The 16,823-nt window shown below is 38.9% G+C and overlaps 1 protein-coding gene across 7 annotated transcripts in view; it reads left to right on the plus strand.

Annotated features, from left to right (window-relative positions):
- The window catches only part of GRIP2 (glutamate receptor interacting protein 2), a 513,383-nt gene that overhangs the window by 489,180 nt on the left and 7,380 nt on the right, over positions 1 to 16,823 (plus strand). For 4 of the 7 annotated variants that reach the window (XM_087954659.1, XM_087954657.1, XM_087954661.1 and 1 more), the window contains exons 19-22: positions 818 to 994; positions 3,706 to 3,862; positions 7,982 to 8,102; positions 11,266 to 11,502. In XM_087954659.1, coding sequence (XP_087810785.1) covers positions 818 to 994; positions 3,706 to 3,862; positions 7,982 to 8,102; positions 11,266 to 11,502 — 692 coding nt within the window. Of the gene's footprint in view, positions 1 to 817; positions 995 to 3,705; positions 3,863 to 7,545; positions 8,103 to 9,950; positions 10,051 to 11,265; positions 11,503 to 16,823 lie in introns of those variants that run through there. The other 3 variants (XR_015747498.1, XM_087954658.1, XM_087954662.1) reach the window with 3 other exon arrangements.

Consider the following 16,823-nt stretch of genomic DNA (forward strand, 5'->3'; position numbering starts at 1 on the left):
AAGAAAGTAAAATAGTGACTACATAAGAAGGAATAGAGAAAAGAAAAAAGTAGAAAATAAAATAAATATTTATTTAAAATGTGGGTTCTGTTCTTTGTATCTATCTGCTCTTAATAGGCAGCAGATTTAAAACGCTATATTTCTAGAGTATTGGTGCAGCCCTCCAGAACCCCATTTGCAACCATGAAGTAGACAACACAAAAAGTCTTGCTAAAGTTTATAAAATTCCATTTCACCTCTTAAAAACTCTTAAAAGTCAGGTGTTCTTGTGCAACTTCAGAAGTATCCCAAATTGGAATTTTCAGTGCCATTTCAGTAGAGTTAACATAAACAACTTCATCCATCCTCATAACAAATGTATATTTGTCTTGTTGCTTGAAAAGATTCTAAGGTTAAAAACAAATTGTTCAGATGATGTTAGCTTAAATGTTCAGAAATGCAATCATCATATGTAAAAATCATTTACCTAGAAATCAGTTTCTAGTTGACTTCACTCAATTGTAAGTAAATGTACCTACAGTCATATTGACAGCAGACATTTTTAACTCTAGAAAAGTGCTGTTTGTGCATTTCTGATCAATTATGGCACACAGGTTGAGACCAAAAGAGTTAAGAAAAAAAGGAAAAGCTCTTTCACCTTACTGCAATACCGAAGCATCCTGTGTCATCTGTGAGATGTGATCTTAGGCCCACACCCTGTGGAGCTTATGCACATTAGTTCGTTGTCATAATAACATACCGTATAAAAGACACCAAACACATTGAGGAATATCACTAACTTTTTGTGCCTCCCTGTGCATCTTTCTTTGGATTCCAGGGACTTTTCCTCAAAAATCTGGGAATATGACTGAGGTTGGTGACCTAGAGGATGATTTGACTGAGTCTCAGAAAACTAGCAAGCTCTCTGAGGTGTATTCTACCACAATCCCTAGTGTGGATAGTGCTATGGAATCCTGGGATGGTTCGGGTATTGACACAGGCTATGGAAGCCAAGGTGAGTTGAACTTCCTATTCCTTTGTGTGAGTATGTGCGTCAACACCCCTTTTATTGCAATTCATTTCTGATATTTGTATCCTACAACTACGTTGTGGATTTTTGAGGGTCTTTCAAAAAACAATGTGTCTGTTGGACTAGACTGACCATATCCCTGCTGTACTTACCATTGATATTATTGTGAAGTAGGTCCCTCAAAACCTTAAAATAAAGGTTATCAAAATAACCAAACAAATATCAATTCCCTGTATTCCCAACAGATGGCGACCATTTGCCCCAGTAATGTTGGAAAGGAGTATATTAAGTTTATAGGGTTTATACAAGCGTGACAACTTGTGCTGGTCTCACACAAAATTGCACCTGCAGCAGTGTGCACTCTCTTCTATGGCCTTGGCCAATGGGGTGTATTTCAGTACATTGCTTAACAAAGGATAATATTTACTTTACAAATGTATAAGTAATACATTCACCAGAATGCCTTCAAAGGTTAGTCTTCTGTAGCTGGCCCTTTCTCCAATTTTATTGCACTACAATTCTCATAGTTTCCAGCTAGTGTGACAATGTCATGGTGGATGGGAATGATAGAAGATGGGGGAATGATGAAAACAAGAGGTGTGTGTTATACATACCTAAATAGATATTAATACTAGGCATGATGAATACACGGCACAATACATTCTGCAATTGGCCTGTACTTTTTTTCTCTTTTTTTGACAAGAAGATAAGAAATGTTCTCTTTTTTTTTTCTATTTGACCAGGTCAGAATAATTTTAGGATATAGAATTCTTTGTTGACTATCGCAATTTGGGATGCAGTGATGAGGCATGCAAATCACAATATCAAATTCAATCTGGATCTTTTATTATTCCATTCTATAAATTTCTCTTGTTTTCATGGATGCTATGATTGATTCTACAAAGATATACACTTTGTTTATGGATGTTTGTATGTGGAATGAACAATTGTTTTGGCAGTCTCCCTATCCTAAGTATTGGGAATGCTGTGGATGGCATTCCTCCACTCATTTCAAGCCAGTTGCCAAAGAAAACTGATCAAGGTGATGTGGTTAGGAGACGGGTGTTAAACTTGCAGCATCATGTTGCCATCACATGATGTTTCATGACATTTTTCCCATTCGTGGAGCTGGGGTGGGCATGGCCTGTGTACGGTGCATCCGCACCCCTGGGCTAGGACATGGGATATAATAATCCAAAACTGAAGGTTAAAAGTTCATTCCAAACCATAAAATCCCACTAGGTCAGGGGTGTCAAACTTGAGGGCCGCAGGCCGGGTGAGTCATGCTCTGACCACGCCCATCCCCATTTTAGCGAAGGGGGGAAAAGTCAGGATACATCACATGAGAAAAATGTGATGCCGCAAGTTTGACACCCCTGCCCTAGCTACTTTCCTTCCCTACTTCACATAATTATTTTTCTGGAAACATCATTGGAAAAGAATATGAAGCGTATTTTGTTGCCTTGAAATCCTGGCAGAAATGAGCAAATTGCACAAAAGAGGAGCAGAGCTTTGATTGCATAGTTATGGTGACTCTCTTGACTTTTTTTAAAAAAAAATCTCCTCTCCACAGATCCCTCCGTCAACAACTTTCTAACATTAACTAACAGACTTAAACATTTTTTCAGCGGGACATTGTGTACCATGAGCAAATAAATGGACAACATATACACTAGGGGAAGAAAACACATGCTTCGGAATGCTCCCCATCACAAGTTGTAGCAGAATGAGGAGCCAACTCAGCTGAAAATGGCATTTTCTGCCTCATCATCATTTTGCATCCTTCTGTTTTTGTATTTTTCTCAACGTTGCTTCCCTGCTTTTTCATTATTATCTTGAGTCCAGGCATATTCCCTCCCCCCCCCCTCCAGTTTTGCAATCCGATCCTGAGAAAGTTTCCTTAAAACCTTTCTGGTAGTAATAAACCCATTCCTTAGCAATGATGAATACTTAAATAAATCAGTTCACTTCAGTTTTGAACAAATAGGAAATTGTCTGGTCGGCTAGCTAGTTATTTAATCCTCTCCCGCCCTCCCACCACTTTCTGATCCTTTGGAACAATCCTGGATTGTTATTGAACTGAGGGACGGGTTGAGTCAAGTATTATTAAGGCAAGTATGATGTAGATCCTCCCTCCACCACCACCCCTCACCCCAGTCCCAACCAGTATGTCTAGTAGCGAAAGGATCAGATTCCCATCCTGTTATTAAAAGCTTTTAAGGTAATATAAGATTACAACAAGTCAATCATAGTCGTTGCTACAGGAAGTCATAGTAGCTGCTAGCAGGGCAAGATTTTTACAGTCAACTCATAATCACTTTCAGATTATTATTATTGTTGTTGTTGTTGTTGTTGTTAGTAGTAGTAGTAGTAGTAGTAGTAGTAGTAGTAGTAGTAGTAGTAGTAGTAGAATCTTCCTGTAGATGCTTTGCTGGAGAAAATCCTGTCTGGCTTGGCTGGAACATTTTTTCACTTTCACAGCTCTCCAGCGTATTTAACATTTCTTTAAGAGACAAGAGGAGCTTTTTGTAGTGTTCAGGTCAATCCCACACTTCATTTCCAATTTGCTGACAAGAAGCCATTCCATGAATGAAAACATAGCAATGGACTTCTCATCCAGTATAATTTTCCTAGCCGTAGCAATCAAATAATCTCCTTCCTTTTCTTGTCATCTTTCCCCGCTTCCCCAATTCCAGTAGGTACCTACTTGCCTCAGGCTGTCGGCATTGCACTTCACCCCCATGAATGGAGATCCAGCAGGCAGAAAAGCAGCACCCCTCCTGGAGACTCCAGGAAGAGCTACCCTTTTACACATGGCGGTTTCAATGAGGAAGACTGGGAGAAGCCGAGCAGGTATGTCCGGCTCTTTTGGGGGGAAGGACAGGGGAGAAATGAATGCATATTGCTATCTATTGCAGGAATCAAACATCCGGGCATGCTTGTTTTAAGTGTAATTGAAAGGATTCATTGCAATGGAATAGGCTTTCAATGACCCTCTTCTACTCCAAACTCTAATTCTCACTGTCAGCACAAATGATTATGAAAGCATTTAAAAGTAGTGGCTTTGCTGAATTAAAAGTTGATAGGAAACATCAGTGAAAAGTTGTGATGTGTACATGCGCAGGAGGGTGAAACATCCGAACATTCATTAAGTGAAAAGGAATTAACAATTCAGAATCCAGTAATTCTCATGAAATGATGGAAATTTGCTTCCAAGGGAATCACTGCATTCTACTTTCAAGAACCTCCATATACTGTGTGCCCTTAAAGACATATGCTGTTAGAGGCACAAACAGATTTTTATTAACACAGTTGCATATCAATTGGCTTGGCTTTTTTCAAATGTACAGTGCTGTGAAAAGACATTTCCCCCCGAAAGATGATGTCTAATGATCCCTGTGGGTGAAAGAGGTCAACAATTACTGTAAGAAGCTGAATACTGCCTTCCAATTAGGGCCTCTATTGTTCATGCCAATCAGAATTTCATCACATTCTTACATTCATGGATTTCTATCAATATGAATGTTTTTACCTCCACAAAGATGATAATCAGCAGTATAGTGAATTTATCTCTAAAGTGCTTAGATCTATTTCTACTTTTCTGAAAATGGAATACATTACACAGAACTAAACTTGTGTTTGTGTTTTGTGAACACAATGGAGGTTGCAAGTGGAACAGCAGCCATAAGCATCCTCAAAATCCATTGGTTTCGGCAAAATGATGAAAGCAGCATCTTATCATCACAATGCAAAATGTCCAAAAGAGACAAATGGTGCTTTTGTCATTTACCTCCCTCTTGTCTTCACTCCAGTTTGTGTGGAATAAAATGCACTTGATGTTCTGAAGTCAACATTTGGCCTCCTTTCAATGTTCCAGTTTCTATTCTGGCATATTGCTTGGATAAAGATACTCTTGTTATTCAGTGTTCTACATCTGATCTTGGAGCATCTAGACTGTAATGGTCAGCTGCAAGGGTGTCTGCCAGGTATGGCTCAAAAAGTCAAGATGGCAGCCACAACAATGGGATTAAAGCTCCACCTGGGTTGTTGTTTTTTTGTATGTGTCACACCCAAAAAATGGGTGAAGTCCTGCTCACATTGTCATGGCCCCCATCTTGACTTTTCTGACCACATCTTGTGACGTCTTTGTCCCAGTGTTAAAATTATTCAGATTTCATGGTTATATGTCTAAAATTATCTATTTTCCACTTGTTTGTTTATGTAAAGAAAATGTAGTACACTTAGAACCACACGTGCAAAGCAATGTCCCCATACTGAAAGCTAACTTCCAGTCATCCTTGTCAACTGCAGTGCTCTCTATATACAATAGCAGAGAGACTTCTAGAATCGAGATTAAATTATGTTACCTGGTTTTATTTTTATCCAGTTTTCAAAGTCTTGTTGGTTCAATTGCTTGAAGCTGCCAAGGAGATAGAATTGGTTTTGATATCTTGAGGATACTCCATTTAAGAATGGTCTTCAGCCAAAGGGCCTCAAATTGTTTGGATCATAAATCTTTGAGGTGGAATTCTGAAATGCCAACATGGTGGATGGACATGAAGACAAAGGCAGTCTGAGACAAAAGAACTCCATAACTAAGGATTGGAGGGTGGTGGGAGAAAGAGATTGAATTGAGGCTGTTACAAGGACAACAAAAGGCAGTGGCATAAAACGTTTTTTTAAAAATCTCAGTTCAACATTCTGTCTATTTGTGTCACAGTTTTTTGTAGTGTTAAACAATTAAAACAATAATCATACCCTTGGCATGGATTTCCAAAACCATTTCATGACTTTAGTTTATTTGTAATTCCTGTTTTCCCTTTCAATCAAAACTAAGAAACGACGCCTAAATCTGGTCTGGGGTGTCTTGGAGGAAGAATGCCAGGGCTTGCTGTTTGGTTTCTCTGGCTTAGAAAACTGACTAAAGTAAAGATTGTTTGTTTACCCAGGTGAATCAAAGCTCCTTGCTTTTCCTGGCACTGAAGTCCAGTTCATCTCATGTTAGGGTTGCAGAAAAGATTTTGCTTTCTTTGGCACAATTCTTCTTAAATGTAAGGCCTTTCTTTCTTTCTTTCTTTCTTTCTTTCTTTCTTTCTTTCTTTCTTTCTTTCTTTCTTTCTTTCTTTCTTTCTTTCTTTCTTCCTTCCTTCCTTCCTTCCTTCCTTCCTTCCTTCCTTCCTTTCTTTCTTTCTTTCTTTCTTTCTTTCTTTCTTTCTTTCTTTCTAGGAAATGGCAGCCTCTTATCTCTTAGAAGAGAGTAAAAAGTAAAACATTACAATACAATTTGGGGACAGCTAGAATTTCTTTCTTTCCCTTTCTTTCTGCCTCTCAATTTTCAAGCCCTCAAGAATTAAATCTGGTCCTGTTTGTTTGCCCAGTTCCAGCTGTATATTTTGGTATATTACAGTGTAACCGAATCTGAGGGGAACTACATATTGGGAGTGGCTTTGTCCCCAAAAGAACAGAGTATCTTAAGACACATCTTAGCCATGGGGCTGTTTGCCCTTGGTAGTTCTTAGCCCTTCTTGGTTATTCCATATTCTAATATCCTAGTTGGGTTTTATTTATTTATTTGTTTGTTTATTTGTTTAATTATTTAATTTAATTATTTTATTTATTTATTTATTTATTCTGCCTCATCCAAACTGGTGTTGACTGGTTTTGTTAACTACAGCTTCCAGAATTCCCCTGCCAGCCATTGAGGATGATGGCTAGGAATTCTGGGAGCTGCAGCCCAAACACCTGTGAGAATGCACGTGGGAAAGTTACCTCGGATGATTGGACTAGGGGTTGCTGAGTTACCCACCTATTTATTTATTTTTGAAGAGGGATGGATAACAATAAGCACAACTTTTTCTGCTCTACCAGAATATACTTTTCACCATAGTTTTGAGGTATAAACTGTTGGAAATAAAAATCCTGAACAATGAACATAAGAATTGAAACCTATGTGGTTTTTACATACAGGCCCTAATCAGCCTTCTGTATGAAGCCGTGGTGATTACAGGTAGTCCTCAACTTAACGACAGTTCATTTACGAACCGTTTGAAGTTACAACGGCACTGTAAAAAGTTTTTCACACTTATGACCGTTGCGCCATCCCCATGGTTATGTGATCAAAATTCAAATGTTTGGCAACTGGCTCATAGTTATGACGGTTGCAGGATCCCAGGGTCATGTGATCTCTTTTGGGAGATCTTCTGAAAAGCAAAGTCAATGGGGAAACCAGATTCACTTCACAACAATTGTCAATGTAAACAACCCTGGTACTACCTAAATAATTTCAGTGATTCACTGTGGCAGGAAAGGTTGTAAAATGGGGCAAAAATCACTTAACTGTCTCACTTAGCAACATATATTTTGGGCTCAATTGTGGTTGTAAGTCGAGGACAACCTGCATTTAATTGCTTGTCTAATCTAGAAAAAATCATTTTTATATACATCTTTTTTACATGATATGCTCCCCATGAGACCTGATGTATTTACCATTTTTTCACCATGTCCGTTACCCTCTGTGTTTTTCTCTCTCTTCTCAGGTGTTCTGTGTCTCAGATCTGAATTCTGTCCCATCCGCCTTTGTACTAACAGTCTCTGAGGCTCCTGGTTTATCCATCATGCATCTTTTTTTTCCTTTTACTTCTCTATTTCACAAAAAAAAAAAAAAAAAAACCCTACCACGTCTTCCTAAACCTACAATCTTCCTACAGGCACTTCTTAATTTACCCTCTTGAACTTGGCATTGCTACTCCAGTTTAATTCTTCCTTTTGAAGGACTTTTGCCCCGTTAGTGAAAGTTGCATGGAGGTTCTGTATTTGGACTCTTTCTTGCCTGAAAAATTCATGTTGTTTGCTTTTGTATATGAAGACTCTGCCAAGTCTCTGCTTTTACTGGCGAGCCAATTGCTGTAGCCTTGAAGCTTCCATCCTGCTCCAGAAGAGTGCTGACAATCTTTGGTTCCTACGTTACAACAGATATCCCACCCGCCAAAATGGCCTTGAGATGCCACATGAGGATAATTTTTGGCGCGTTTTTGGAGAAGCTTTGGAGGACTTGGAAACATGCGGCCAATCGGAACTTTTGAGGGAGATTGAGGTAATGAATCTTTGAAAAACGGCTGTGCCTAACATTTTTTCCCCCTTTGTGCTTGTGAGCATGTCTCAACCCATGGTGTAGAGAGCAGAGAGCAAAGGGAGGACCAACAACTTGTATTACCTTTACAAGTACAGTAGTCCTCGATTTACAGCAGTTCATGTAAGGACTGTTCAAAATGACAACGGCATTGAAAAAAAAGAGAGCAGAGAGTGCAGAGAAGAGCAACAAAGATGATTAGGGGACTGGAGGCTAAAACATATGAAGAACGGTTGCAGGAACTGGGTATGTCTAGTCTCATGAATAGAAGGACTAGGGGAGACATGATAGTAGTGTTCCAATATCTCAGGGGCTGCCACAAAGAAGAGGTAGTCAAGCTCTTCTCCAAAGCACCTGAGGGCAGGACAAGAAGCAGTGGGTGGAAACTAATCAAGGAGAGAAGCAACCTAGAACTAAGGAGACATTTCCCGACAGTTAGAACAATTAACCAGTGGAACAACTTGCCTCCAGAAGTTGTGAATGCTCCAACACTGGAAGTTTTTAAAAAGATGTTGGACAACCATTTGTCTGAAGTGGTGTAGGTCCCTTCCAACTCGGTTATTCTATTCTATCCTAAAAGCATTTTCCCCACTTATGGGCATTGAAGCATTCCCATGGTCACACAATCAAAATTCAGACGCTTGGCAATTGACTCAGATTTAGGACGGTTGAGTATCCTGGGACCATGGGATCACCTTCTGATAAGCAAGCTCAGTGGGGAAGCCTGATTCATTTAACAACCATGTTGCTAACTTAACAACTGCAGTGATTCACTTGACAACTATGGCAAGCAAGGTTGAAAAATTCGCTTAAGAATTATCTTACTTAGCAAGAGTAATTTTGGGCTCAATTCTGGTCATAAGTTGAGGATTACCTGTACTCTGCATAGTGGTCCAAACAATTGTGTGTTTCCCTTCAAAGTAAGGTTTTAAGTAACTTACAGGTACGCTTGGTTTCTGAGCGTAAAGTAGTCCTTCTCACACTTTCTGCCATCATGGACCATGAAATGGATGTTCAGAAAATGCAGGGGCCCGCCAATTAAACCAACATTCCTTCCCAATGTTTTATGGCTTGAAAAATATGAGACTTGTTTGGAACATGACACCTTTTTAAGTAAACAAAATAATGATTATGGGTGCCTTGTGGGTGTCTTTGTGTATATCTTCTCATCCCCTCTATTTTAAAAGTTTTCTTAAAACTAAATTTTGTAAAAAAAAAAAAAAAAAAAAACTCCCTTCAAGTATTGATTTGCTCATTGATTTACTTTATGCACCACTTGCCATATAAACACAGAAGATTGGGGCCAAATGCTTTCCAGCCCAATGAAAGTGTAGTTTGGGATCTTCATCACTGCATTCCCTATTTGTACATTTGTTTTTTTGTTGCTTTTGTGAGATCACAGTTATATTTAACTCAAGGTGGACTTAACATTTGTAACAGCTCTGAAGATTTATTCGTATTGTCAGTTTCCCGTATTTTAGTACCCACAATGCTACAATGGTATTTTTGGGCTTCAGTGAACCAGTTTTCAAATGAATCCCCTTTTGCAAATGACTAACTACAGTCCAGCATGATAAGTAACAGGAACAAAGAACCCTACAAACATGTTTTTTTTTTAAAAAAAAAAAATGCTTGGATAAACTAGAAACAGCAGACCCCAGCACTAATCTATAACTTTGTAAAAAGCAGACAGGTTGGTAATATTGCAATTTCCTACCCCTCCTGTTAATGTTACCATCTCAAGGACTACTCCATGTAGGACTAAGAAAAATGCCTCATAGAATGTCTGATACTGGTCTGTGTGTTCCACAGAGAGAAAACTCTTAATGGAAATGTGAAGGGTTGCCCTGGAGATTCTCATGGCATCAAAGGAGCTGACAATAACAAGGGAATTCCAGGAGACTGTGCTAAGCCTTCTTTCTTTCCACATCAAGATACAGAGGCAGTTGCACCTAGGGACGAATGCCATAAAAGGTTAGGGGGCAACAGTAGATACGAGATGCAAGAAATAAGCAACAAAAATATTCTGTTTATTTCTGTAGTTTTAACATTCAATTCCTACTCAGGCACAGAAACATACATACCACCCCACAACCAGGCTGCCAGGCTTTGATGTGGAGTAAAGGAAGATGGTGTGCAGCAAGTAGACAGCCTTGATCAGAAGTTTTCTGGTGAACTTCTTGACTCTATTCTCCCTCCTGTTACTTCTGTCAGCATTCCCTACACTATTCATGAGCATTGTCATTGAGTACATGCTTTTTCATTTGAATTTGCTGTTCAGTTATTTTCAGACATGCACTCATCTAAACCACTCCCTGTTACTTAGAATAACTGGTTTTTCTGTTATTGCTAAGCAGTTCTTGACTACCTCATAGTGACAAAGAATTCACTATGACCTTCCTTTGATCCTTTCCTTAGGCTTCTTAATAATCATCATCAGACAGACAGACAGACAGACAGACACCTACCACATAACACCCTGGACTTAACAGTTGTCAATAAGAAAGACAAAAAAAGTCTGGATAGTGGATGTGGCAGTGCCTGGAGACAGCAGAAGAGAAGAGAAAGAACTGGAGAAGATAACAAAATACAAAGACCTCAAACAGAAATAGAACGACTATGGCATAGGCAAGCAAGGGTAATACCAATAGTAATAGGCACCTTGGGTACAGTCCCAAACAACTGGAGCACGACTTGAACACCATAGGCATTGACAAATACACCATCAGTCAATTGCAGAAGGCAGCTTTAGTTGGAACAACTTCCATCCTGCGGTGATATGTGTAACACCATCAAACATCCAGGTTTTGCCCATTTTTATATCAACATGAAATCCAGAAGACGTCATTTTTCTTGCAATATCAATAAAGGAGAATGTTTGTAGCCCAGGATTGAAATGAGGGGTCCTTGGTGTTCTCTGAGCTTTCTTATTTTCTTGTAGATGTTTCATTACCCTAACTAGGTAATAACATCAGTGCTAGTAAGGAGTGATGTTTTCTGTCAGTTTATATTCTGGTGTCTTGTGAGTAGGGACGGTCTTGGAGATTCTTGGATTGAGCTGTTTACTGTTTTTCTTGTAATGTCTGATCCCATTCTATTGTTTTTCTTTTGTTTTTGTTTCCTTTAGGCATCCATCATGTCTGGCAGTGTACATAATCTGAGCCTTGATGGGGGCAAATTGCCCAGAAACTCTGTGAATCAGTCAGGACTGAGCCCAGCAAGGAAAAGCAACCCGAAAAGCTCAGGTGAAGTGCAGGACAACAACAATGTGACCCCAACTAAGAATGACAAGAATTTGGAGATAAAGACAATAAAGGATGAGATTCAAGAAATCATGTCTCCGACTCCTCTTGAGCTGCATAAGGTGTGTGTGCCAATATGTGCATGCTGAATAATGGTTTCATAGCAGTAGTGGGATTCAGATAATTCAACAACCGGTTCGTCCAGGGTCAGGTTGGCTGTCGTGGGAGGTGTGGCCCATCCTGGTCCTCCAGCTGCTGCACATGTGGGACGAGCCTCCCACGACTGCCAACCTGACCCTGGGCGAACCAGTTGTTAAATTACCCCTCCCGCTATTAAAGTGAATCCTGGGTGCTATACTGTGCTGTAATGGAGAAATGGGCAACAGTCGGCATGTGGGAAGGAGGAATAACAGAGAGAAAAAAGAGGGAAAGTGGCCTTCTCCTTCCCTCACACCAGCTGCTCCATTGCCCTTTCTCATTGCAACACAGCATATCACCCAGAATCCAGTTTGATAGCGGGAGCGGGTAATTTAACAACCGGTTCGCTCAAAGCAGTACGAACTGGCTGAATCCCACCACTGTTTCATAGTAAGTTTGTGGGATAATCTCTTGTGATCCTTGTATTTTATTTTATTTTAAAAAAACAGTTAAAGAAAATACAGTGGTTGCTTCACTGTATTTGAGCATCAAATAGTAGGAAGTAGACCATTCCATTAAACCCATAGCATCAAGGGTCCTCCTGTGAGGATTCAGCCTCTCCTCCTAATTCCTTAGAACAACGCTGACTTAGATAACAGCTTAATGAGAAGTGCTAAGGTTTGTCCTTCCATCTCCAGAGAAGCTGTGTAAAACCATAAAAAGTCACGACTGACCAAGTATAAGGCAGTCTCCAATGGTGACAAGAGAAGCAGCTTTTATGTGCCACTAGTATCAAAAGAATGGAGTTCCCCACATGCCTGGCATAAGAATGTCTAAATGTCTGTAGAGATTCTCAGTCATCCAGGCCATGGTTGTCCCAAAGGTGCTTTTTCAAAAAGCAACTGGACTTTGTTTTTTCTTGAAGATGTTTTGCTTCTCATCCAAAAAACTTCTTCGGTTCTTCTCTCAGATAGAGCGCTAATGACCAGATGATTGCAAGGAATATAAATCCTTCCATTCTCTATCATTCAGTCAGGACTGAAGAAGCTTCTTGGATGAGAAGCAAAACTTCTTCAAGGAAAAACAAAGCCCAGTTGCCTTTTGAAAAAGCAAAGGAATGAGACAAGAGAAAGTCTGCTATGTTTTTCCGAATTGTCCAAATTCCATTTTATTGCTGGCAGGCAGAGACTGGGGGAGGATTCCTGTACTGGACCCACAATGATGTTTTTCTTTTCTGGGGTTTATCATTCTGAAAAATTGAAGGCTCAAATTCTGTGGTTATCAGAGATATCTAATGACATGTAAACCATTAACCACTTGCATGAGAATATTTACTCTGGCGCCAGCCTTTCCCACAAGACTTTTGGTTACTGGAACTACTTCAAGATTTAGTTAAAAATCAAGCGCTCTATTTACACAGTTAAGGGTTCATTTGAGAGTAACCTGAAGCAACCTGTTTTAAACTGGATAACATTCCCTTTCTTATTTGCTTTTTTGTCTTACTTCTCAAAGCTAACCATACTCCGTGTTCAAGCAAATTTGTGGTATTTTATTATTATGGACAGTTATTAGAAAACAATCCTAATTCCCTCCATCTTTGCTTGTATTTTACCTCAGTGAATACGTCTCAGTGGGCCTTCCAAGATGTAAAATCTGCCTTATGTCACTTTTACAGACTTCTTAGTTCTCCAGTTGTTTTTCTCAGGGGTTAAAAACCCAGCAGGAGTCATGATATTGTATTAAGAAATTCAATAAAATATGAGTGGTTTTATTTACAGACACACACACACACACTTATATATTTATTCACACTTCCCTACCTCCCTTGGTATAGTACAAGGTCTACAAATGAATCCCATTTGACATCAATTTGATGAGGAACACTTAAGGAATTTTTGAGCCAAGTGTCAACTTAATTGTCATATACTTAAAAGCCAACTGTCCAATCCACCTAACCCACACTTAGCTAGCTTGCTAATAAAAATGTAATGGATTACTTTTTCAATGCTTTGCAAAAACTGGTATGTAGTACATCTACATTTAGAAATTTAGAAAGGTAATTGAAAAAAATATATGATATAGCAAGACTTGCTCTTGACAAATTTGTGTTGACTTTTGATAATTGCTTTTAACTTGCTTTTAACTTAATATATGGATAGGGTTGAAGAAATTAACTAAAAATTAACCTGGATGTTTAATCCAATAACTTGGAAGCCAGTCTTGAATTCTTCTTGTTGCTATCCAAACCTCTGACTTCTAAAGGAATTCTTGCCTCTGCCTTCCTTTTTTTTTAAAAAAAAAATATTTTTATTTATTTTATTTCTTGCCTCTGCTTTCTTGAAATTAATTTTAATTGAAGACTTTTGGAATATACGTCTGATTCAAGAGAAACATGGCTATTCACTAAATGGAAAAATGGCAACTTTAAGGCTGTAATATTTAGGGCTCCCATTAGCATACCTGATTGCAATATAGATATATGCTGTTTTGATTAATAATATGAATTCTACATTTTTGTACTAATTGCCTTTGTGGAGAAAATAAAATCATAACTCTTTTGAACAACTTTTTTTTTATTTTTTTTAAAAAAGCACTTTACATGGTAGGTAGTTATATTTTTATTTTCTGCCCTGAGAGCTCCTTCAACCAGGCAGTTCTCAAAATATACTGTATGTCCCTTGTTCAGCATGATGGTCTCATTACTGCCACCAAGCTTAGTGCCTTATAAGAGGGTTGGAAAGAGAGAAGAGGCAGGTGAGGAAACTTTTCTGGTCTTGGCTAGCCATCAAAAACCCACTCTGTCACAATCTTTTTCCAGTCTTTTCATAGATAACTTGCAGCGGGTTGCCTAAAACCCAAGTGATTTCACCCAGTGAATATTGATTGTTAACTTATCCAACTCTGGTATTCCGATCCCAAAAAACTCTGCATCCCTGTTACAAAAGACCATTCACCCTAACTCAGCCTTTTAAAACAGTAGTGTTTTAAACCTTACTTCCTTCTCTCATTCTGTTTCCTGTCTAACCATCAGAAAGCTTTCTCCTGCCTCTTTGACCCAAGGCAATATGTACTTTTCATTCTCTTTTCGTTTCCCTAATTAGAAATCTGTCTACTTTCCTGCCTTCTTTTTAATCTCACCTAAGCCTTTCCTCATCTCCAGTGAAAGAGTTACTCAAATACTTAGCATAACTGATGACTCTCTTTCGGTTGTATCTAAATTTCTGGTCGCTTCTTTACCTTTTCCATAGCCAAATTCTCTTTTAGCTTTGGGATAAATTGTTTTTGGGTTAAAATTCCCAATATGTATCATTTGGGAGTACATTGTGGCAGGTAGAATACAATAGTAATACTATTGCTAAATTTGCAGATGATACAATAGTGGTGGGATTTATCTCCGGGGTGGGTGGGATGAGTCTGCCTACTGAGATGAGGTGGACCAGTTGCTTTCATGGTGTGGAGACAATAACTTGGTCCTCAACACAAATAAGACCAAGGAGCTAATAGTGGATTATAGAAGGAACAGATCAGACGTCCAGCCCTTACTTATCAATGGAGACCAAGTGGAGCAAGTGGCCAGTTTTAAGTTTCTGAGTGTTATCCTAAAAGAGGACCTGACCTGGGGTGCCCACATTGCAGCCCTGGTCAAAAGGGCCCAGCAGAGATTATACTACCCGAGACTTCTCAGAAAATAACCACTGAATGAAAACTACTGGTGACCTTCTACCACTGCACCACAGCACTTCTGTATGGTTTGCCAATTGCACAGTGGCAGATAGGAAAGCACTCCAGAGGGTTAACATCATTGCCCAGAAGATCATTGGTTGCCCTCTCCCCTATTTGGAAGAGCTTTATAGCTCCTGCTGCCTTAAGAATGTTCAAAACATTCTCAAAGATCCATCTCATCCTGGGCACCCTTTTTTTTTTTAACTATTACCATCTGGCAGACGGTACAGAGTAATAAAAACAAGGACAAATAGGCTGAAAAACAGCTTCTATCCCAGGGCAGTAGCTCTTTTGAATTCTGCTGTATAGTGCAGTGTTGGTGTGGTGTTGGGGGTTTCCGGTTCAATGTGTGAAGGGTGAAGGATGTGTGTGTGTGTTTATTTTCATGGTCATGGTCATGGTCATGATGTGCACTGAAGATGGTGTTTGATTCCATTATATGAGGTGCAATGACAATAAAGTAAACTAAATTAAACTAAACTAAACTAGAAGGAGATCATATGAAGAGGACAGGCCATTCCAATACACAGAAAAAGATCATCTGTGGGTATCTTATAAAGGTTCCTTCCCCCTTCTTGAAACTTGAACACAGCATGGCTAATGATACCAATTTCAACACCAAAGGATTGTCCACTTTTCAGTTTTTAAGAACAAAGAGCACATTTGGAATTTGGAACACACCAGAAGGCCTGTCCCTAGGTAGCTTGACCATTAACATAGCTCTTATGTTGGGAGCTCTTTACCAAATAAGATAAACTGGTGAGGAAGTCCTTTACTCCAATTCTGATCTTTCTCCTTCTTCCCCCTCAGAAGTGTCTTCTACTTTTTTCCAGCTCAATTTGTCTTTTGAGATAGAAACACAACATAAATACTGTAATGCATAGTGTTGTGATGAACTCCCTCCTTTTTAAAAAAAATAAATCTGAACAAATATGGAACCATAGGAATTCTTAGAATAATGATGATAGTAGTACCTTGTTTTGAAATGTATCAATCTCCCATTAAAAAAAATAAATAAGGGATCTAATGAAGGTTAAAAGGTGAGTGGATAAGGAATTGATTGGTGTCCAGAGTATATTGGAGACCTCAGCATTGAGGATAATTAATGATAATACAGTCAAATGACCCAAAGCCAATCATAGACTTTGCATCTTTCAGACTGACTTGTGTAGTTACTGCATGATGCAGTTTTATCTGCAATAAACGGATGGGGTTGGATGGCTAAATGCCTAGTCAGCAAAGCTTTCAATGATTGTACTGGGTACTTGTGAAATGCTCAAGTGAATGCAGGAGTTTAATTACCTTTATATACTTTTATTATTTTTATTGTCATGTGAATGACTGAGGTTCCTCCACATAAGTGTCTTCTGTCCATCTAGGAAATATGGTTTCTATTGGCTTCATGAATATTCTCAATAAAGCAGTGTCACATTTTTGGAGCAGAATAAAAGTTGTATTGTCTGGGTTCATGGGCACAAATCTGTGGGTGACTCAATTAAAAATTAAAAATGCTTCTGCAATATAACAAGTTTACAGGCCTTATTTACCTGTAATCCAATTTTCCTTCAAGGAAAAGAAAGTA

Source organism: Notechis scutatus, chromosome 2, assembly GCF_049901735.1.
Source record: "Notechis scutatus isolate UNSWTSFEM ecotype Mainland chromosome 2, rNotScu1.2, whole genome shotgun sequence".
In the NCBI taxonomy this organism is placed as follows: Eukaryota; Metazoa; Chordata; class Lepidosauria; order Squamata; family Elapidae; genus Notechis; species Notechis scutatus.